We start from the raw sequence: 25,334 nt of genomic DNA, 5'->3' as shown, positions 1-25,334 counted from the left end.
TCTGACTTGGGGTGAAAAATTATGCAATTAATTATTTTATGATTTATGTTTATTCTTAATTTAGACCATTTTGCAGAGATCAGTTTTCACTTTGACATTAAATAGTCTTTTTTCTGTTGATCAGTGTCAGAAAAGACTAAGTTCACTTTTGTATAGTAATAAAATGAAAAAATATTTAAAGGGATGAATAGCTTTTATTGACATTGTACTGTAAGTGCCTCTTAACTGTACATCCTTGTTAGTTTAATTTATAGTGCAGGCATTCTTAATACTTTCTATGTGACAGATAGTCAGATATTCAATCTGTTTGTCAATGTTCCGTTCTGTGCTCGGGACGGGTGCCTTTAACAACTGATACTAACACAACATTAACATAACGTTCTCAATCCTGCTCAAGCAAGAGCCCATTCCAGAAGTCCAAGCTCATATGCTTTTGTTAAATGGAAACACACATTTGTTTTTGTGCTCGGGGCTGTTCTAACACTTCTAGGATAAACACCTTTCAGTAACTGTGAGGCATCGTGCCCAGTCTATTGTTAACGCGCCAGTCTTTTTTCCGCATCATGCCGTGGGGTCGTCCCAGTAGTAAAAGGTATCAGATAAAAAGACCACCCACTGCATGCCTCAGAAAGTGAACGGACTGGTTGAAATTCACTTAATTAGCCATGCTCTGGAATAAAGGTTAAGAGTAAAACGTTTATATATAGTACTTTTGTTACTTGTGTTTACAAACAGTAAAAATAACTATTGAAAACGGAAAATTAGTAGCGATACTCACCTATTACAAAGCCCACCAGAAAAAAGGTGGCCACGCTCAAGAAGGCTCCGAGCCACCGACACACTTCATTTCTGTTCGTCCGCATCTGTCTGGTCCCCTTCGCCCACAGCTCCGGCGTCTCCTCGTTATCCTGTGCCCTACGGAGAAGGTAAGACAGTCCGCCGAAATGCAATGCGATTAGAAGGTTCAAGCGAAGAACTTGTTCCCTCCTTCTTCTCCCCTCCCTCGCCTTTATCTTAACTGTTTCAAGTTGCCCACTCCGCCAGAGCCGCTTGTAACTCGAAACACAAAGCTCGCAGCGGGACTCGAGTGAAAGCGCGGCCAGTCCTGGGGTACGTCGTCTTCTTACAACTACCTTCATCTTGTTTCCAAAATATTTTACTACTGTTTATATTTGCACTCAAATAAATCTTTATCAAAGCATTACTGTTATTTCAAGAAACGTGATACAACATTTCTAAAAGTGAATTTAAATGACCTGATGAATTTTCCACAAAATTTTGACATCCCTCTTGTCTGTGTGTGACTCTCGGCGATTCTTCATTGGACTTTCACTTAACTAATTGACGAAGGAAGAAAATTAATAATGCCCACTATATCCACTATATCTTAAATGGTTCAAAATTGTGTGTGCCAACCTTTAGTCTACCAGGGCCCAGTTTTCTGACTTGCACCCTGTGGTCCAGAGATAGACTGCTGCGCCGACCCAGAACTTAATTAAGACGGCCTGGATATGTACAACTGAATAAATATTAACATGACATTTCAAATGCAAACATTTTGACTTTATTATTTTTATTACATTATATTAGTATTAGCTATGCTACCTATATAAGACTGGATGAAATCTAAGTAATCAACGTAGACCTCAGCATTAATGTTTGCATTGCACAATTCAATGCATGTGTCTGTGTTCCATGCCATTTGGTATGGGATTTGCAAAGGCAGAGTTAAAGTTTGTGATGCTTAGTTTACTGGAATTACAAATGCAATGCATTTTATTACTAAAAATGCTTGTGATGCACAATTAGTTGGAATAACAGAGACATAGAAAAATGGATGGATCCACTGACAGACACACAAGACACTTATCTTTTCAGGTGTATAGGAGATAAATTACACAAGACACATTTCATTGTAAAATAACAAAAAATAAAAAAATAAAACCAAAACAAATATCCTAGTGATCATTTTTTCAAAGCAAAAATCTGAGTGTAAAGAATTGTCTTCACCGGCTTCAAGGCTGTGATTTTCAATATATGCACAATTAAAAGAAACTTGATTTACCATTTAAACACATTTAAACGAAACATACTAGTGACTGTGGCTATATTTTCAGTTTATATCCAAGTACCTAACTTCTCATCTGTCTTCTAGGCCCTATTATTTGACTTACATCATATATTAAGAAGAAGCAGAAAAAAAAAACATTAAATACAGAATCCTTTTCTAGTTAGCGATAGCTAGGTCATCCTGAAAGAAAAATTACTCATTTTATTTCAGGTGCTGTGTTGTATATAAAATGACAATGAACTCTTTCCCACAAGGCTGCTAATTCACTTTTCTAGTCTGTTGCACTGTGTGCCACTGAGGAAGTTATTTAACCTGCCTGCGCTCCAACAGTAAAATATATGAAAGTATATTGATTTAAGTATATAAACATAAATATTTGTGCTTGTAATGTGAAATGATATTGTGTTTGCTACAAAAAAGAAGTACATAAGGCTGTTTTTGTTTGGTGGGTAAGCTGTGTTTAATCTTTCTTAAATCCAGTGTTTAAATACATTTGGCTGATTTAGAAGTCATGGTGCACTATGCTGAAGGTGTTACTTACTATAAAAAACATGTTATTTATTCAAGCTGTCTCAGCACCTATTATGTAATGAAGCAGATGAATGGACTGATTACATACAATCAGAGTACATTTACAGGATAATATGTCCCGTTGACTAGACCTGTTCAGTTTATTAAACACCATGATAAAACCATTTTCAAACATGTTTAATCTAATTCACATGTAAGGCAGGAAACAACCCTGCAGGGCATACTCTTGTGCATACCCAGGCTCACTTATACAGAGCTATATTTTATAATTTACTGTAGGAAAATGGACATAAAAGGAGGCTAAATTAATGTTGCAGCCAAAAGCATGCGGTTTAAGAAAGGTGGACTTTAATCTAAAAAGCTGCTAGTCAGCTTGTTCAGTTATTTATTATACTTGCTGAAGAGGGTATTCACATTGCTGTCTGCATCCAGCGCACACGAGTGACACACACTGTAGAGTTACAAAGTTAAACATTAATGGTTGTTTATTAAGTTATTACCTACCATACCACATCTCCCCCTGGTTGTGTACAGGTCACTAACGAATCTGCTTATAATTATACATTTTACAAATTCTCACGGCATAAATAGAGACTTTGTGCTGCATCTTGTAGTACCTATAGGTTTTACCCATAAAGAAAGGTAACCACTGCTCACATACCATACAGTAAACAAAAGTACTGTTATGTTCATTTGTTACATTTATATATATATATATATATATCTATATATATAAAGTCCAATGTATGTCTGTCTCTCTGTCTGTCTGTATGTCAGTCTGCTTTTCACGAGAGAACTACTTAATGGATTTAGATCGTGTTTTTTTTCTATAATTTGCTTGAACATTCCAGTTGATGCGACTTCTCTCATCACGCTACGTATCATAGTTCGCTTGCGGTACCGATTTATTTGTGCAAATCCGAGAGATATACAGCAGGCTGAGGGAAGGGGGCACTCCTCATTCACACGCCAGCCTTGTGAAGCATTCCTTACGCCCACCTAGCTAATGAACAAGAGAACTACTTAACAGATTTTGATCGTGTTTTTTTCTATAATTTGCTTGAACATTTTGGTTGAGTTTGTGACTTCTCTCATTACGCTAAGAATCATAGTTAACCAGCAGGAGCGACATATATCCACGGTAATCCAAGACAGAGGCTGGGGGTCGAGGAAAGGGGGAAGCGTGACGTTAGGAGTAGGGAGCCGGGCAAGGCCCCCTTCACTGTTCTGTTTCACTGCTATGCAGGCGGAACCATGGGGGACAGCTCAGCAGGATCATCTTCTTCCATATCTTACTTTTTACTCTTAGTCAACTAAATATAATTTACTTTTTCTTGACTAAAATTTCTTTATTTATAGTCAAATAAAAATAGACTAAAACTAACAATAATTAAATGACTAAAATGTGACTAAAACTAAAATGAAATTTAGTCAGTAGTATTGTCAAAATTTACTCTGCTCCTGGCCCTCTTATCTTATCCTTTTTTCTGTAAGTTGGCCTCTCTAGGCTGTCATGACAATGACCTATTATCCAGTTGAATTTTACAAACCATTATTGAAATGTTTTATTCCTCAAATGGAAATGGTTTATTGTCTGTGGGGCTGGGGGTGAGGTGAGGGCCAAGAGATAAGGTTGTTTACTGGTGGGAGGATCCGCAGACTACTACAATGTTAAAGTTTCCATCTTCACAATTGCTATTAATAGTTGTTTCTTAAAATTACTTTCATGTTAAAAAAGTATGTTCTAAAACCTAAAGTAAAGACATTAAGGTGAGACACAATCTAATCTTCTTTCTTCTTCTTCTTCTTCTTTCGGCTGCTCCCGTTAGGGGTTGCCACAGCAGATCATCTTCTTCCATATCTTTCTGTCCTCTGCATCTTGTTCTGTTACACCCATCACCTGCATGTCCTCTCTCACCACATCCATAAACCTTCTCTTAGGCCTTCCTCTTTTGCTCTTGCCTGGCAGCTCTGTCCTTAGCATCCTTCTCCCATTAAACTCAGCATCTCTCCTCTGCACATGTCCAAACCAACGCAATCTCGCCTCTCTGACTTTGTCTCCCAACTGTCCAACTTGAGCTGACCCTCTAATGTACTCATTTCTAATCCTGTCCATCCTCGTCACACCCAGTGCAAATGTTAGCATCTTTAACTCTGCCACCTCCAGCTCTGTCTCCTGCTTTCTGATCAGTGCCACCGTCTCCAACTCATATAACATAGCTGGTCTCACTACCATCCTAGACCTTCCCTTTCACTCTTGCTGATATCCGTCTGTCACAAATCACTCCTGACACTCTTCTCCACCCATTCCACCCTGCCTGCACTCGCTTTTTCACCTCTTTTCCACAATCCCTATTACTCTGTACTGCTGATCCCAAGTATTTAAACTCATTCACCTTCGCCAACTCTACTCCTTGCATCCTCACCATTCCACTGACCTCCCTCTCATTTACACATATGTATTCTGCCTTGTTCCTACTGACCTTCATTCCTCTCCTCTCCAGAGCATAACTCTACAGGGTGCGCACAAACTCTGTATACCCCTATCTTTGGGAGGATTTTGAAAGCTAAAGGTTACCTCTTAGGAATCCAAAACATCTGTATGGGTCCCTCCATGATCTCTGCATAGCTGAATGTGCTGCCAGGTTCTCCTGCTCATGTTCTGCAACATTTGCGGGGTGACTTTCTGGAACGCTGCGCGAACCACATGTTTTAGTTTATCATTCGATGAATAATGGCGCTTGCACACATCTTCTTTGATAAACCCCCAGAGTGCATTATCTGGAGTTGTGAGATCAGGGCTTCTCGGAGGCCACAGAAGAGGAGCGGGATTGTTGTTTGATCCTCGTCCAGTCCAATGATTCCCAAAAACATCGTTGAGGCGATCACGCACAGTGATTGCAAAATGGGCATGTGTCCCGTCTTGTTGAAACCAAACACTGTCAAGGACACCCTGGTTTCTCAGTTGCGGGATGAACCAGCCATTCAGCATTTCCAGATAACTGATTTGGTTAACAGAACCATCAAAAAAATAAGGGCCAAACAAATGCTGTGCTGTCATTCTGGCCCAGATCATCACATGTGGTGGGCTATGCTCAATTTCTTCAAAGAAATGTGGATTTTCTTTTCCCCAGAAAAACACGTTTCAATTGCGGGAGCTGCGATGAATCATGCACTCGTCAGAGAACATAACCTTTTCCTTCTCAGCATTTGTTGGAAATTGGTGCAGCATCAGATCACAAGCTTCCTGACTTGTGTCACCCATCGCTTCGTCTTGGAACAACCGCCACGTTGTTGTGATTTCTTGAGCAGCAGCAGGTGGCAGCACCAGACGGGATGTTGGAAACACACCTCGAAATACCGGGAATACTTGGGCTGATGTCCACAGGAACCAAATTGTCATGGTTATTCCTGTAAATGCTCCTAAAGATAGGGGTATACGGAGTTTGTGTGTACCCTGTATATCTCCAGGGTCTCCTCAACCTGCTCCCTACTCTCGCTACAGATCACAATGACATCAGCAGACATCATAGTCCATGGGGACTCCTGTCTAATCTCGTCTGTCAACCTGTCCATCACCATTGCAAATAAGAAAGGGCTCAGAATTGATCCCTGATGTAATCCCACCTCCACCTTGAATGCATCCGTCACTCCTACCGCAGACTTTACCACAGTCACACTTCCCTTGTACATATCCTGTACAACTCTTACATACTTCTCTGCCACTCCCGTCTTCCTCATACAATACCACAACTCCTCTCGAGGCACCCTGTCATATGCTTTCTCCAGGTCCTCAAAAACGCAATGCAGCTCCTACTGGCCTTCTCTATACTTCTTCATCAACACCCTCAGTGCAAACATCGCATCTGTGGTGCTCTTTCTTGGCATGAAACCAAACTGCTGCTCACTAATCATCACCTCTCAAAGAACTCTTTCCATCTGCTCAACACACTCTCCTCGCTTGTGAGTACGTTTGCATCTTTGTCCTTTATTACCCTAACCTGCTGCACATCTTTCCCAGCTCGGTCCCTCTGTCTAGCCAATCGGTACAGGTCCTTTTCTCCCTCTTTAGTGTCCAACCTCTCATACAACTCATCATATGCTTTTTCTTTAGCCTTTGCCACCTCTCCCTTCACCTTGTGCCTTATCTCCTTGTACTCTTGTGTACTTTCTGCATCTCTCTGACTGTCCCACTTCTTCTTTGCCATCCTCTTCCTCTGTATACTCTCCTGTACTTCCCCATTCCACCACCAGGTTTCCTTTTCCTCCTTCCTCTGTCCAGATGTCACACCAAGTACCCTTCTTGCTATCACCCTTACTACATCTGCTGTAGTTTCCCAACTGTCTGGTAATTCTTCACTAGCACCCAGTGCCTGTCTCACCTTCTCCCTAAACTCAACTGTGTAGTCTTCCTTTTTCAACTTCCACCATTTGATCCTTGGCTCTGCACTCACTCTCTTTCTCTTCTTGATCTCCAACGTCATCCTACAGACCACCATCCTATGCTGCTTAACTACACTTTCCCTTGCCACTACTTTGCAGTCTTCAATCTCCTTCAGATTCACTCTTCTGCATAGGATGTAATCTACCTGTGTGCATCTTCCTCCACTCTTGTATGTCACCCTATGTTCCTCCCTCTTCTTAAAATACGTTTTCACCACAGCCATGTCCATTCTTTTGGCAAAATCCACTATCCTCTGACCTTCTTCATTCCCCTCCTTGACACCATATCTACCCATCACCTCCTCTGTTCCCTTCACCAACATGTCCATTGAAATCCGCTCCAATCACCACTTTCTGTCCCTTGCATACACTGTTCATCACTTCATCCAACTCACTCCAAAAATCTTCTTTCTCATCCATTGCACACCCAACTTGCGGGGCATATGCACTAACAACATTCATCATCACACCTCCAATTTCCAGCTTCATAATCATTACTGTCTGTCATTCTTTTCACCTCCAGAACACTCTTGACATACTGTTCCTTCAGAATAACTCCTACTCCATTTCTCCTCCTATCCAAACCATGATAGAACAATTTGAATCCACCTCCTATCCCCCTGGCCTTACTCCCCTTCCATTTAGTCTCTTGCACGCACAATATATCAACCTTCCTTCTCTCCATCATATCGGCTAACTCTCTCCCCTTACCAGTCATACTGCCAACATTCAAAGTTCCTACCCTCAGTTCCACTCTCCTTACCTTCCTCCTCTCCTCCTGCCTCCGGACACATCTCCCCCCTCTTCTTCTCCTTCTTCTTCTTCTTTGGCCAACAGTAGCCCAATTTCTACCAGCACGCTGTTGACTAACAGTACTGGTGGCGGTTGTTGTTAACATGGGGCTCGACCAATCCAGTATGGAAATTTGTATTGTTGTCCGCATATTGATTTGGCAAAATTTTACACCGGATGCCCTTCCTGACGTAACCCTCCCCATTTATCCAGGCTTGGGACCGGCATGAAGAAACACACTGGTTTGTGCATCCCCTGTGGCTGGGTTATATATATATATATATATATATATATATATATATATATATAGTCATATTATAAAAGTCTGCTTTATGCTTCTTTTTTTGGTTCTGTAAAATTTATAACAGTCAACAATGTTAATATTTCATGAATAATTGTGTAATTACAAGTATATACAGTACCTGACCACATGTATTTTCTTTAATTTATATAATATTTGCCTTTGTTAAATGCATAGGAATGTTTATTCACAAAAGAGATTTGCAGTAGTATGAAACTTAAATAGCATTTCATAATCCAGTATGCTCTGAAATATCTTTTCCACAAAACAGGTTATGTTGAGATTTTCTTCATTCTTTTTCTGAACCTAGGTTTTCCATTACTATTCTGGAGAAACCCGAAAACCAGTATTAAGTTGGGGACTACAGTTCCCATCAGATGAGATGACACATTTATCAGCACACACAAACTTTGTACTTTTGGGCTCTCCCCTAAGACCACAGTTACAGCGTTTTCTTCCCAACTAATCAGGGTAACAGTTTCATTGCCTCTCTGAACTGCAGCTTTTGCCTAAGAGTACACCTTTTGAGTCATCATGGGCCATGTTAAGCCATGTTTAATTTTTAAAACATGGTTCTTTCCTGTTTATTTTCATCTAGACCCAGCTATGAGAAATCTATGGTTCTTAAAGGGGTATATAGACTTGCCAAACCTTTAAGCAGCCGCATCGTAAAAAACTTTTAAAACTCCAAAGCATGTTTTTCAGTGAGTTTCATGATTATGAAATTGCCTATGACACGTTTACTGTCAATTTTCCATTTATGATGAGCAAGGAATTATAGAAATTACAGAGTCCAGATATGCACAAAAAGAACAAATTCTCATCTCTTGAGTGCAGACAAATTGATAGAGAGAAAGTGTAGATGATGGATGGGGCAACAGCACATCAGCTTTCAATGACAAAAGGGTCAACATTTAAAAACACATAAATATTTGATTTCATACCTTAACCCATAATACAAATAAAACTGAGCAATGCCGAGTACTTCCGCTAGTTTTTTCCATAAAGCGAAGAACAAACCATTTAGGATGACTTTTTTAGGCTGAAACAGTGAGTCAAAGGACAGCGGTGAACTTGCAACCAATGGGTTCTAAAGCCCTAGCCACTAGTCTACAAGGCATAAATAAGTACTGGATCTGACCCCAGTTTTCAACTACACTCACAAAATGATTATTCCCTGCACAAATTATGCTAAGTAGAAAGTCTGTTTTCCTCTCTTCATCTGGTGATCAGCTGTTAGAGATATTTATGTTGTATGTTTACTAGATTTTGTGTTATTCTTTTCATTTTCAAAAAAAGTTGTAACAGAATTTAAAATGCAAATAAAAACAGAAAGCAGTGATCTGAAAATGCTTTTTTACCCATATTTAATTATAAATGGAACAAAGAGAAGATATATAATGTTTAACCTCATAAAATTAAAATAAGTTTGTAAATCTAATTTAATTCAAATGTTGATGCCTTCAATATATTCCACAAAAGTTGGGACAGGTATCAATTTAACTAATAAGCATTTTGTTCATTTACCAAACTAGTTGAAGTTGATTAATTTCAATTATATATGACTAAATGAGCTTTACGTATCACAGTTTCCGTTTTTTATTTGCATGTTACATCCTATCGTAACTGGCTAGAGTACCGGCAGCATTAATTACAACACAGGAAACAACCCTGGAAAAGGAGTTAGTGCATGACAGGGCCTTGACATTCACACAGGGCTAATTTAGTATCAGATGTTAGGTTAACCTGAACATGTTTATTTGTTATAGGAGTAAAACTATAAGACACATAAGGAAATCCATTCAGACAAGGGAAATGATGTAAACTTCATAAGAGCAACAAATGGATGTCATAATTCAACCCAAAGAGTCATCAGAGGGCACTCTGGCTTGGATTTAAAGGCCACCAATTTAATTAACACTGGACTAATGAGCCCATATCTAGGAGGTCAGAGAGAGACAAATTGAAAGAATTCGAGAAGGGGTGCTAAGGTGTTGTACTGGGAGGTGAGAAAGTGTCAGTGTCACCCCACCAGACAACAGTCCTCCTATAATTAAATTTGCTGACAAAACTGCAGTCATTGGTATCATTAAAAACAATGATGAGACTGCACAGCATCAGGAGATAAACAGTCTCATTGACTGATGTCACATTAACAACCTGACTTTAAACATAAACAAAGTAAAGAAATTATACCGGATTTCAGTCCCATTCACCAGTTGGCATGGATGGAGCAGTGGTGAAGAGAGTGAACAGTTTCAAATTTCTCAGTCTGCACATCTCAGAAGCTACAACACACTCGAGAACTTTTGACAGGAAAGGTAAGTTGGAAATAGGCCGGAAATTGTTAAGATTGTCAGCATCAAGACCAGACTTTTTTAACATTGGGGTTACAGAAGCAATTTTAAAAGGGAGCGGCACAGAGCCAGTGTCAAGGGATGAGTTTATTATTGTTGTAATAGTCAGGATTTATGGCATGGAGGCAGGATTTAAGTAGTGTGCTGGGGATGGGGTCCAGTACACAAGTAGTTGGCCTCAACTCAGCTGCAAGAGTCCTTACTTGAACCAGCAGCAGTGAGCACATCACACCCATCCTGCTCCATCTTCACTGGCTCCCTGTGTCTTACAGAATCGAATATAAAATCCTACTAATAACCTACAAAGCCTTAAATAACCTCACGCCAAACTACATCAGTGACCTTCTCTATCACTATGTGCCTGCCCGTCCACTAAGGTCCTCTGATTCTGGCAATCTTGTTGTACCCCACACTAATCTACACTCCATGGGTGACAGGGCCTTCAGCTGTATAGCGCCGAGACTCTGGAATGACCTACCAAAATTAATCAGGTCAGCTGACTCCATGAATTCTTTTAAAAAACAACTCAAAACTCATCTGTTCAGGAAGGCTTTTAGCTCTACTTGACTTTATTACCCTTCTCTCAGTTTACTTCTCTGTCAAGATGCTCTTGTAACCTGTATGTGTGTGTGTGCGAGACCATCAATTATGTTGTCTGTATTTTTTTCTGAATTCACTGTCTTAATCTTCTTTATTTATTTATCTGGTTTGTACAATGCTATATGCTGTACTGTATACCGTGCCGTTCTTTATTATATTCTGTAAGTGCCTTGAGCATGGGAAAGGTGCTATATAAATAAAATTTTTATTTATTATATAAATAAAAATTTATTATTATTAAGGATAATCATATCAGTTTTACTTATCTAGGTCTTCTTTCGACAATGCCAGTAATGACAGTGGTAACAATAATGGTGAACCTGTCATCTATAAACCTGTTAACACCCTAAGTTATCAAGCCTGATAATCTAGTCCCATATATTGCAAAGCATTTTCCATGTATACTTACTAAACCTTTGATCCAAGCCTGCCTGTGACAAATGCAATAAATACTGTTGATAAAGTGCTCCTAAGACACTTAGGAGCAGCCTGAACAGCAGGAATTTCCTACTAACCAGCCACATTAAAATATCTATCTATCTATCTATCTATCTATCTATCTATCTATCTATCTATCTATCTATCTATCTATCTATCTATCTATCTATCTATCTATCTATCTATCTATCTATCTATCTATCTATCTATCTATCTATCTGTCTGTCTGTCTGTCTGTCTGTCTGTCTGTCTGTCATATTTTGCAGATACATCACATTTTTATTCATTATTATTCAAATTTAAACAGCAGAAAAGCTTTAGCAACATTTTTATTGTACAGTTATTAACAGTGTGGAAACTAGGAGTGCTCCAGCTTGCCTTGTAGATGCCCTCTCCCCCAGTCCTTTAATCCAGTTGGCGTCCTGGCCGGGTAATAGCCATGACCACACGTCACAACAGTAAATATACTATAACTTTGTTATCGAAAAACACTACATAGTATAAATGACAGTTTATTATTGTATTGCTATGTTGTGAATCCATGAGAATCTTATGCACTACTTTTTAAAATACCTTGTAATTCTTATTCAGCTCTCTATAGCTCCACAATAAGTGAGTTTTAAAGTTCCTCATATGTGTTTCTTTACCACCGACTACACATTTCATTATTTTTGATGGCATATGGCATTTCTAGTGGTACTGTTAACCATTAGCATTGTGATCTGTAAGTGGTTTAGTGGTACTTGGTAAACAGTTACTCTGAAAATGTTTGAATGACAAGTTCAGCTGGACTCACTGTAAAATCCTGAAGAAGCAATTTAATGTGACTGAGCTCTAATTCTATGGGTAATTATGTTTAAATTGTTCAGGTAATGATGCTACATTATGACATTTTATTTTGCTTACTCAATTATGTTAGTGTGATAAATCCTTTTGTTGAAGTAATTTTTTAAATTCATCAATTGTTTTGCTGAAGTTACTTAATGTAATTTTGGGCACACAGGAGACAGAGTTTGCCCTGTCAGAATAGGGCAGGAAACAACCATGAGTGGGGCACCAGTCTATTATAGGGCAGTCCATCCATCCATCCATTTTCCAACCCGCTGAATCCGAACACAGGGTCACAGGGGTCTGCTGGAGCCAATCCCAGCCAACACAGGGCACAAGGCAGGAACCAATCCCAGGCAGGGTGCCAACCCACCGCAGGACACACACAAACACACCCACACACCAAGCACACACTAGGGCCAATTTAGAATGACCAATCCACCTAACCAGCATGTCTTTGGACTGTGGGAGGAAACCGGAGTGCCCGGAGGAAACCCACGCAGACACGGGGAGAACATGCAAACTCCACGCAGGGAGGACCCGGGAAGCGAACCCAGGTCCCCAGGTCTCCCAACTGCGAGGCAGCAGCGCTACCCACTGCACCACCGTGCTATAGGGCAGTCATACTCACAAAATAATTTATTTGAATTATACACTTTAGTGTGGTGTTCACTTTACCACTTTAAAAATTCACTTACAAAAACAAGATAAGATTTAAATTTCAAAGGTGATCTATTTTACAGGATACATCTGGCACTCCAAATAATTTGTTCATAGTATCGCATTTACTTTGATTAAACAACACAGCTAAACAGAAGCATTTTTAAAAAACTAGAAAATAGCAAAGCTAAATATAATTTCCTGTAGTGTAACAGTGTTTTGTATAAAACTAAAATAATTAAAAATACAAGAAACATTAGATTGTGTTTCACAACCCAGCTACAGGGGATGCACAAACCAGTGTGTTTCTTCATGTCGGTCCCAAGCCTGGATAAATGGGGGAGTTATGTCAGGAAGGGCATCCGATGTAAAATTTTGCCAAATCAATATGCGGACAACAATACAACTTTCCATACTGGATCGGTCGAGCCCCGGGTTAACAACAACTGCCACCAGTACTGTTAGTCAACAGGGTGCTGGTGGAAATTGGGCTACTGTTGGCTGAAGAAGAAGAAGAAGGAGAAGAAGAGGGGGGAGACATGTCCAGAGGCAGCAGGAGAGGAGGAAGGTAAAGAGAGTGGAACTGAGGGTAGGAACTTTGAATGTTGGCAGTATGACTGGTAAGGGGAGAGAGTTAGCCGATATGATGGAGAGAAGGAAGGCTGATATATTGTGCATGCATGAGACTAAATGGAAGGAGAGTAAGGCCAGGTGAATAGGAGGTGGATTCAAATTGTTCTATCATGGTGTGGATAGGAGGAGAAATGGAGTAGGGGTTATTCTGAAGGAACAGTATGTCAGTAATGTTCTGGAGGTGAAAAGAGTGTCAGACAGAGTAATGATTATGAAGCTGGAAATTGGAGGTGTGATGATGAATGTTGTTAGTGCATATGCCCCGCAAGCTGGGTGTGCAATGGATGAAAGAGAGAATTTTTGGAGTGAGTTGGATGAAGTGATGAGCAGTGTACCCAAGGGACAGAAAGTGGTGATTGGAGCGGATTTCAATGGACATGTTGCTGAAGGGAACAGAGGAGACGAGGAGGTGATGGGTAGATATGGTGCCAAGGAGAGGAATGAAGAAGGTCAGAGGATAGTGGATTTTGGTTAAGGCGGAAGGTGAAGAGAGAGGTGGCGAAGGCTAAAGAAAAAGCAATGATGAGTTGTATGAGAGGTTGGACACTAAAGAGGGAGAAAAGGACCTGTACCAATTGGCTAGACAGAGGGACCGAGCTGGGAAAGATGTGCAGTAAGTTAGGGTAATAAAGGATAAAGATGGAAATGTACTCACAGCGAGGAGAGTGTGTTGAGCAGATGGAAAGAGTACTTTGAGAGGCTTATGAATGAAGAGAACGAGAGAGAGAAGAGGTTGGATGATGTGGAGATAGCAAATCAGGAAGTGCAACGGATTAGCAAGGAGGAAGTAAGGACAGCTATGAAGAGGATGAAGAATGGAAAAGCCGTTGGTCCAGATGACATACATGTGGAAGCATGGAGGTGTTTAGGAGAGATGGCAGTGGAGTTTTAAACCAGATTGTTTAATGGAATCTTGGAAAGAGAGAGGATGCCTGAGGAGTGGAGAAGAAGTGTACTGGTGCCGATATTTAAGAATAAGGGGGATGTGCAGGACTGTAGTAACTACAGGGGGATACAATAGATGAGCCACAGCATGAAGTTATGGGAAAGAGTAGTGGAAGCTAGGTTAAGAAGTGAGGTGATGATTAGTGAGCAGCAGTATAGTTTCATGCCAAGAAAGAGCACCACAGATGCGATGTTTGCTCTGAAGGTGTTGATGGAGAAGTATAGAGAAGGCCAGAAGGAGTTGCATTGCGTCTTTGTGGACCTGGAGAAAGCATATGACAGGGTGCCTGCGAGAGGAGATGTGGTATTGTATGAGGAAGTTCGGAGTGGCAGAGAAGTATGTAAGAGTTGTACAGGATATGTACGAGGGAAGTGTGACTGTGGTGAGGTCTGCGGTAGGAGTGACGGATGCATTCAAGGTGGAGGTGGGATTACATCAAGGATCGGCTCTGAGCCCTTTCTTATTTGCAATGGTGATGGACAGGTTGACAGACGAGATTAGACAGGAGTCCCCGTAGTCTATGATGTTTGCTGATGACATTGTGATCTGTAGTGATAGTAGGGAGCAGGTTGAGGAGACCCTGGAGAGGTGGAGATATGCTCTAGAGAGGAGAGGAATGAAGGTCAGTAGGAACAAGACAGAATACATGTGTGTAAATGAAAGGGAGGTCAGTGGAATGCTGAGGATGCAAGGAGAAGAGTTGGCGAGGGTGGATGAGTTTAAATACTTGGGATCAACAGTACAGAGTAATGGGGATTGTGGAAGAGAGGTGAAAAAGAGAGTGCAGGGAGGGTGGAGTGGGTGGAGAAGAGTGTCAGGAGTGATTTGTGGCAGACGGATATCATCAAGAATGAAAGGGAAGGTCTACAGGATGGTAGAGAGACCAGCTATGTTATATGGGTTAGAGATGGTGGCACTGACCAGAAAGCAGGAGACAGAGCTGGAGGAGGCAGAGTTAAAGATGCTAACATTTGCATTGGGTGTGACGAGGATGGACAGGATTAGAAATGAGTACATTAGAGGGTCAGCTCAAGTTGGACAGTTGGGAGACAAAGTCAGAGAGGCGAGATTGCGTTGGTTTGGACATGTGCAGAGGAGAGATGCTGAGTATATTGGGAGAAGGATGCTAAGGATAGAGCTACCAGGCAAGAGCAAAAGAGGAAGGCCTAAGAGAAGGTTTATGGATGTGGTGAGAGAGGACATGCAGGTGATGGGTGTAACAGAACAAGATGCAGAAGACAGAAAGATATGGAAGAAGATGATCTGCTGTGGCAACCCCTAATGGGAGCAGCCAAAGAAGAAGAAGAAGAAAGAAGATTAGATTGTGTCTCACCTTAATGTCTTTACTTTAGGTTTTAGAACATAGTTTTTTAACATGAAAGTAATTTTAAGAAACAACTATTAATAGCAACTGTGAAGATGGAAACTTTAACATTGTAGTAGTCTGTGGATCCTCCCACCAGTAAATAACCTTATCTCTTGGCCCTCACCTTACCCCCAGCCCCACAAACAATAAGCCATTTCCATTTGAGGAATAAAACATTTCAATAATGGCTTGTAAAATTCAACTGGATAATAGGTCATGGGCGGCACGGTGGCGCAGTGGGTAGCGCTGCTGCCTCGCAGTTGGGAGATCTGGGGACCTGGGTTCGCTTCCCGGGTCCTCCCTGCGTGGAGTTTGCATGTTCTCCCCGTGTCTGCGTGGGTTTCCTCCGGGCGCTCCGGTTTCCTCCCACAGTCCAAAGACATGCAGGTTAGGTGGATTGGCGATTCTAAATTGGCCCTAGTGTGTGTTTGTGTGTGTCCTGCGGTGGGTTGGCACCCTGCCCAGGATTGGTTCCTGCCTTGTGCCCTGTGTTGGCTGGGATTGGCTCCAGCAGACCCCCATGACCCTGTGTTCGGATTCAGCGGGTTGGAAAATGGATGGATAATAGGTCATTGTCATGACTGCCTAGAGAGGCAAACTTACAGAAAAAAAGGATAAGATAAGAGGACCAGGAGCAGAGTTAATTTTGACAATACTACTGACTAAATTTCATTTTAGTTTTAGTCACATTTTAGTCATTTAATTATTGTTAGTTTTAGTCTATTTTTATTTGACAATAAATAAAAAAAATTTAGTCAAGAAAAAGTAAATCATTTTTAGTTGACTAAGAGTAAAAAGTAAATTAGTCTAAATCAAAATCAGATCAATATCTTGTTTAACATGAATATGCACAGAATACACTGTATCTCTAAACTATGATACTAACATGTACACAAATGAGCCAAACCACATGTAGTGATTATTGAACATAAAATGAAGAGTCGGTGTAGAAAGGATTTACTCCAAAAGATCTTGGTCCGATAATGGCAGCTCTGGTCTGTCAGCACAGTTTTCTGGACTTTAACGTGCCTTAGTTATCTTTATATATAATCTTCATTTGGATCTTGATCTTTGTTTGTCCGTGAATTCACTGCCTTGTGTGGTGTTCCTGCTGTGTTCAGTAGAGGGCAGTAGTGATGGAGGAGGAGAGGAAGTGAGGGGGAGGATCGTTGGATGAGGTTGGAGTGTGGTGATTAAAGAGGATTGAACTAAAGGAGACTACGTGCTGTTTGTACTGGCTGAATACACAATACCTTGGTTGTTACTTTTGTTTACAAACACTGTCGATACCACTCTTTGTATTTAGATCTGGCGTCGACACCGTGCTTTGTGTTTAGATCTGGCGTCGACACCTGCTTCGTTGTCGAGACTGTGGTTTTTTGTGTTTCTATTGACCGGCATTGGCAGCACTTTATCCAAATCGAATGTTCACCCACTTCTTGGAGTCGGCAGTCAGAGTATATAAGTCGGACACACTTCTGTGATTTTCCATCAGTCGGCGTTTGGAGTTCAAGAAAGAAGCATTGGTTCTTCCTTACTCTTTGGATTGCCACAAAGCAATCTGCGAGATTGGAGAAAGGTGAGAAGAGATCGTGAGAGGAAACGACAGCGTCATGAAAACGAGAAGGACTATGAACGGAGAGAAGCAGAAATGCTCCTCCACCACCACATAATTACTATTCGGACAGTGATTCCGAGTAGGCCGTTCCTATCGAATCAATGTCCAAGGGTTTTGTTTTGTGATGTTGTTTCCCTTATAAAAAATCATAATGCTGTGCGACGAAGGGCCCAGTTCACGACTGGCAGCCGCGTTTAAACAGGGAGCCCTTCACAGACAACTTTAACACGCGCAACATAGTTGGGCACACATGGCTAGTGCTGCTATAAGATTTTACCAAAAAAGGCTGGACTAAGTAGCACATATTTAATTTCAGCACAGGGTTATAAAGATCATCATTGACTATCTGATTTATCTGACCATGTGCACATTATTCTTATATTTTCTTTCCAGCAACTAAAAAGTACTGCTTAAAATACTAAAAATAAAAATGCAAGCATTATCTGTACTGTTGAATTTGTGAATTCCAAAGTAATTTAGGATACTTACATTTAAACAAACCCTTAAAAGCTGTTTTTGTAACAAAATACTTCTAAAATCTAGTTTGTCAGAGAATCAGTCTGTTATGTTAGCAACAATTGCTGTTGTAAACTTTAATTTACATCATTAGCTTGTTAAAAATTTACTAAAGAGTAACATTTACTGGATGAGTCAATTTGTTTACATTAATCCAATATTTTGGAACTCTTGTTAAACAGCAGTTGCTGTGCTGTTTCCAAAGTGTGTTACATGAGTGATCAGACTCCGTTATTACTTAGCCTATGTACAAATCCACAATTACAAAAATTACATGTATCAGTTAATCGTAACTGAGAGACCGCATTATATTCATGAACATACCATTCTAATGTATGACATCATAAGTGCTTTTACTACATTCTTCACATTTTAGGGGTTATGGTCATAAACATTAGTTTGCCCTCAGAAACCAAACGAATAACACAAATTTAGTGATTGTAAATTTGTATTCAGCAATGACATGTACATATATTAACTGGGAGATGTGCTTCAAGTATTGAAATCCCAAATACATTTTATACTAGTATTAACAAATGGAGCAGCTCATTTCATCGATGATGTTAACAATCCAAATAGCCATTTCGTTTGAAACTTTCCTTGATTTTTAATTGCTACAACTGTTTCATCACAGCCACTGTTCCCATATGTGTAAGTGTTATGACGGATTGCCGGGGCCCATGCCTGGCTGGGACACCCCTTCACCACATCTGCCAAGGGGACAAGGGTGGGAAGCCCAGTATCTCCCCCTGGACGCTAGATGGCAGCCTCCCTGGGTTGCAGCGGTGCCTCAGACTCACCCAGGGCTTCATGGGAGTTGGAGTTCTGTGCAGCTCTGTGGGGTTCCGCAGCCGCCGCCAGGGGGTGCTGCAACAGGAGCTGCTGGCCCCTTTTGGGCACTGGTTTCGCCTTACCCGGAAGTGCAGCCGGATGTCAGCAATCAACCACCTGGAGCACTTCCGGGTACCCAATAAAAGGGAGCCAGCGACCACCACGCAGCAGCCAGAGTCGGGTGGAAGGAGGACAAAGCTTGTTGAGGAGGAGTGGTGGTGGAAGAGAGGAGAATAAGTGCTTGTTGTTACTTGTGTGCTTAAGTGCATGGGACTGTGTTGTGTCTGTGGGTGTGGGGAAGGTGTAGCCCACAGATGAAAAAAAATAAAAGTTTGTTTATTTTACACGTACCTACCGTAGCCAACCTGTGTCGGATCAGGCGCTAAACAGCGTCCATTTTTACAGTGTGTAAATGTGTATCTTGCTACCCTGAACTGTATCCACCAACTACAAAATGGATGGATGCATGGACATACATGTATAGATGTGATCATAACAATCAAACAATGAATGTGAAGCTTCCATTCCTTTATTGGGACTGTGTAGGACACTATTAAAAGTGATTAATCTCCCATTCATTTCACCCACTGTAACAAATGTGTGACACTATAAGCTAAAGAGTTTCAACTCACATCTGAGGCTGAGCGCATCTGATTGCACTCTCAAAGCTGCACAAATCTATTTCTTAAGTAATTCATTAAAGGATACAACTGGCAATAACAAAATCCTGTTTGTGTTTGTGTGTTGGCTTTTTTTTTCATTAATAAGCATGTTTTCCTGAATAGCACTTGATGCATTAGTATTAGCAGGTTGAACGAGAGTATACAAGATTTTAAAATTGCACCACTGCATTCATGCCCTTTATTTCTTGGTGGACTGTGTCATGTGTGATAGAGATGTTCAAAGAGCTTCACATCGCTCATTGTCCAGAGTTATTAAAGGTACATTTTCATTTAGTTTTTGTCCCGTTTTCGTCACAGAAAAAATGTTGTTGACGAGTATTTTTCATCATAGTTTTTATCAACAAAATTAACACTGGTGAGGACTTTCATAAGATAATATCTTCCTATATGTATATTGCCAAAACCTTAAAACATTTCAGGGTTACTATGGCTAGAATTTATAAAGTGTAGTTTTTGGTTTGAATTTGAGTATTCAAAAGTGATGATTTAACATCAAAATCTAAATGGCCTAAGTAAGTCCACAGATTGTAAAACGCTGTTCTACCTTCCACTGTATTCATATCATCTAAAATATATTTAAAAAATGGTTACTAGTCATGTTATTTAAAAAAATTGTCTAGCATAAAAATTTGTATGAGCACTGCTATTTAACTTATGCAAACACTTACAAATAACTATCAAATTAAGGTGGATGGCATATTGATAGCCACTGCTGCCTCACAGGTTGTAGGCAGAAACTGAACATGAATCTGTGTGGATTTTACATGTTCTACTTGCATCTATGTGTTTCTCTATAGGTTTTTTTCAAAATATTGCATGGCAATTCAAATACTATTAAATATCCATCCATCCATCCATTTTCCAACCCGCTGAATCCGAACACAGGGTCACGGGGGTCTGCTGGAGCCAATCCCAGCCAACACAGGGCACAAGGCAGGAAACAATCCTGGGCAGGGTGCCAACCCATCGCAGGACACACACAAACACACACTAGGGCCAATTTAGAATCACCAATCCACCTAACCAGCATGTCTTTGGACTGTGGGAGGAAACCAGAGCGCCTGGAGGAAACCCACGCAGACACGGGGAGAACATGCAAACTCCACGCAGGGAGGACCCGGGAATTGAACCCAGGTCCCCAGATCTCCCAACTGCGAGGCAGCAGCGCTACCCACTGCGCCACCGTGCCGCCCACTATTAAATATCCTTTTGTATAAATGTTGTATAAATTAAAAAAATGCGTTATGTGTTTGATTTGTATCTCAAACATTATAAACTCTACTACCAACATTTTCAGATTTATATACTTAATATACAGTATACACACACTTGCATCAGGGTAAGTAAAGATGGCCAATAAGTACAGAACTATGTGTAAATTAAAGGTGAATCTGCATGTCCTCCCATTTGGGTTATCACTTAACTTTCTGATAAGGCATCAAGTGAACCCTTTGCATACACAAAAATATAATGAAGGAAGAGAAATCAACCTTACATCCAAGTTGCAAAACACACACACACACAAGCACACACTCACAAAATCACATTAGATGTATTATATTGTATAATATAACTGTGAGTAGAAATATTTATTTACATATAGATAGATTACATGTAAACACATATTTTGATTATATATAATTATATGTATTGACCTGTAGGGGCATAATGGTGCCGCAATCCCCAGACACAGCTTCACCTACACAAGTCCTGGGTTCAAATAAACATTTTTATTGACAAAATACATTCAACTAGATTTCTTCTTCTTCTACAATACACAATACAATTCTTTTCTATTTTTTCATGTCAATCTCTCTTTTATCCTCCTCCAATCCTCCCATGTGAGTGTTTCCTCCTCTCCTTACCTGGAATAGTCAGAACAGGTCCTTTTAAACCTGGTCCCAGAGGTACTTCTGGTGCAACAGCATCGCCACTAGAAAGCATTTCCAGGTCAGGAGGAATGTCCATAGGACAAGGGAACCTATTCCTGGCAGTATGCAAGTACTCTAGCAGGGCATCTCCATATACATTATAGATTCTGCGCTGCTTTTTGGATGCACAATTGAGAGACCTACCAGAGGAATGCTGCAACCCAGCATACTGGGAGAACACATGGCCTCAGGTAGCAGTCTCCCTTTGTCCTTCCACCATGACAGCCTCCCAACCAAGAAAGGAAACACAGTCCATACAAGCCAGAATGCCCATCCAACCCTGCCATCCATCACAATATATAAATTACATGTATGGCATAGTGAGCTTAATCTTCCCATGCGGAAAAGTGCTGGGAGCACAGGTTTAACACATGAAAGGAGGTTGAGAACTTTAGGTACTTCAGAACCTGTTCTGCTTGTTCTTCTAGTAGTTAACGGGAAACGCAGCAACAGCACACACCCTGGAAGGTCCACTGAAAATTCCAAAGAGTTAGAGACACTCCAGGAAGGTCATAGTAAGAAAGAAATAGGACCAGAAATAATTGGATAACTGGAAGGAAGAAGTTTGCTTTAATTGCATCTAAAATAAGGGATAAAACCCCACTGGACAAGCTTGAACACTACTTTATTACACAGAAAAAAAAAGACTTATGCTTGGAATAAAAGGGTGCCTACAAAGATATTTCTTTCACATTGGAAATGTTATTTTACAAACCCAGAGGAATCACTTCTTCAGTATTTTGTAATTATGCTAACTTACTGATTTTTAGAATATATGAAATACTAAAAATAATATTTACTTGTTTAGAAAACATTAATTTACTTTACTACAATATAATGACTTAACTGAATCAATGAATTTATCTTACTTTTATATAGCACAGCACAAAGGGGTTAACAATCTGAGTCTTGTAATGTAAACATCTAATTTTTCTATAACCAGCTAACATATCACAAAAAATAATTAAGAAAACTATTACAACATATTTGAGCCGCTACATGTACAGCTTTTCTTGTTTCTTTAGGAAAAATTGTATTAAACTGATTTTTCTTTTCTGTGTATTCAGCAATATAGAACAAAAAAATGTGTTGACTGGCAATCATTTGAAGAGGCAAAAAACTCGAGTGAACTGTTGCAGGCTGCATTCCTGTCCGTTTTAAACTGACCTTCACTGACCCTGAAGACATCTCGAGAAGTAGGAGTCAGAGTTTGGTTTGTGCGCAATAGTTTAAAAAAGTGGCTGAGATTTTTATATCAGACAGATACAACCATTTTTTACATTGTTTATTTGTAAATCAGATAAAAATCCTCAATTAATTCATTTAATTTTATAAAACTATTTTTCCAGGTACTGAAGAGCTTATCTTCACATGATATAAGCTAGCGCAAGTAACTAACAATATATAGATAAAACATTTTCTATCCAATTACTGTAACCAGGTTATTTGCTTTTTTTTCTTTTTTCATTGTGGAAACTTGAATGTACACATTATGACAGATGGTTTTTAAAACAGATTAGTTAAATGCTGTAACACTATACCTGGAGGACAGCTGTCGATGTCTTAGAGGAAAGCATTGATATCCTTCATTGGGAAAGAAGACTGATAAACCATCTGATTCCATTGCAGAGATGGTTGTGACAGATTCAGCAAGATATTCTTTGCTCATAGCCACTGAATGGACTGGCAGAGCTCTGCCTGTTTTTTCCTTTTTTGATCGTCCAAGCAAGCCAAAAACCTGTTTTACTTGTTAGGTGGAATTTAGCCCAAGGCAGTTAAACAGCTCATGAATCTTTTTGCATAAATCTGTTTATCCATCCATTTTTTTATCCTGATTACTACATTCAGTTCTAGGTTGCCATGGTTGGGGGGTGGGAGGACATGGGAGTGGACCTGACACTGAATGGGGCAGCTGTCTATTGTAGGGCACCTGCAGTCTTGAATAGGATTAAGGTGACATGAAAATAAATAGTCTGCTGAGCAGATTACATGGACTAAATGCACCAAAAACTATGAATACTTTTCTTGAGATATGATAGGCTAAGAACTACTATAGACCCAATTCTTTAATGTAGCTTTTTCATATATTTTTTCTTCCTCCTATTTTGTTGTTTTTATAGTCTAGTCACTAATCACTACTTATTTGTGTTTTTATTTTCCAGTAGTTAGGGGACCACTGCCGCTACCCTTTGGCCAAAACATGTTTCATCTACCTGTGATGCAGGAATAATTTTTTTTAATTGTGTTGTTATTAATAATTGTTGACACATTTAAGTGCTGTAAACTGGGCTGGGTGGTCATTTGATCTTGGAATCCCAAGGGGTTTATTTTCTCTAGTAACCTTGTGGATGAAGTTTTTGTTTACCTCTCCTTCTGTACAATTTGTTTATTAAGCAGGACATTTTTATTTTCTTAAAAAAACTCAAATAATTGTTCTTTAGTTTATCAGTTTATCTCTTGATTTAGCCACTTTGAGCTACTTTCATGTATGAATATGTGTTATATAAATTAATGTTGTCATTGTTTTAAAGCTTTGCAAACTGTTGTTCCAGTCAATCTCACATTTACAGTATTGCACAATTTCCTGTATATGGCTGCAGTCTGGCTGGAATCATTTTTTCAAAGAATGTTTAATTTCTTCCATTACATCCATCCATCTATTTTCCAACCCGCTGAATCCGAACACAGGGTCACGGGGGTCCGCTGGAGCCAATCCCAGCCAACACAGGGCACAAGGCAGGAACCAATCCTGGGCAGGGTGCCAACCCACCGCAGTCCATTACATTCATATTCAAATTATATAATATTTGTTATTTTTTAACACAACAATATTAGACTTTTTAAGATAAGCTTCAAGGATATATACAATAAAGCAGCAAATGCTGCACACATAAATCTGAAAGAATTCCTAAAGAATTGAATGTAAATTCATTTTATTTTACTTGAAACAGGAATTTGTTGTGCAATACAAAATACAGAAAAAGGTTATAAGGAATTAATTAATTTTTGAAATATTAATCAGTATGTTTTACCTTGCAAGGACTGATTTTAGAATACATACAAATGAATTATAATTATATTTTGATTTAAAATAAACTTTTAAAGCTATTAAAATACATTAACAAAAGGTAAGTTTGAATAGAAAATTACAGTACAATATATACCCTGTACATGCTGTAATGGTGCTGACAAGTTACACCAGCAAGGGATGAGTCATCCAAGTTTGAGCTGGCATTACATAAGCAGTGGCAAGGATGCCTATATAAATGGCAAGGTAAACAGTCTTTTTAAGGGTAGTGAGCCACCTCAAAGAGCCACGTAAAGAGCAGAGAATCAATTCTTTGCAGTGCTTGCACCGACACTACAATAGAACAAAAAAAAATCATAAAAGATAAAGTCAGTTATATGCTGACCTATGAAGGGCTATTTAATGGTTAATGGGTGGGCTTTACTTGGATGAAAAAACAGAATATCATAACAAATTCAAAGTGTCAAAATGAACCTGTATTACTATTATAGTCTGCAACAATATGGGCCATTTTAACCTAATATGTACCCCCAAATGGATACCATCTTGTCACTGGGAATAACAATGCCACCTTACATATACAGAGACGATGATTCAACTCTGGGCTGGACCATTATTTGTTATCATTGTTATTACAATTTTTAAGTCAATATATTATTACATTACAACATTTATACAGTAAACAGTTTATACTAATTTTCCCTTCTCACAATTCCCAATTGTATATCAAATATGATTTTCTGCTAAATCCACTCACTGTG

General features: G+C 39.7%; 1 protein-coding gene across 1 annotated transcript in view; it reads right to left on the bottom strand.

Annotated features, from left to right (window-relative positions):
• Window positions 1–23,215, bottom strand: part of naalad2 (N-acetylated alpha-linked acidic dipeptidase 2) — a 91,753-nt gene extending 68,538 nt beyond the window's left edge. Inside the window, exons 1-2 of the mRNA XM_051927173.1 lie at window positions 23,087–23,215; window positions 779–915 (exon numbers count right to left, since the gene is read on the bottom strand). Coding sequence (XP_051783133.1) covers window positions 779–915; window positions 23,087–23,214 — 265 coding nt within the window. The 5' untranslated portion in view covers window position 23,215. The remainder of the gene's footprint in view (window positions 1–778; window positions 916–23,086) is intronic.
• Window positions 23,216–25,334: the final 2,119 nt, after the last annotated feature.

The sequence above is a fragment of the Erpetoichthys calabaricus genome, chromosome 4 (genome assembly GCF_900747795.2).
Source record: "Erpetoichthys calabaricus chromosome 4, fErpCal1.3, whole genome shotgun sequence".
Lineage (NCBI taxonomy): Eukaryota > Metazoa > Chordata > Cladistia > Polypteriformes > Polypteridae > Erpetoichthys > Erpetoichthys calabaricus.
The sequence above is the reverse complement of the archived record's forward strand: the minus strand, read 5'-3'. Positions and strand labels throughout refer to the sequence as shown.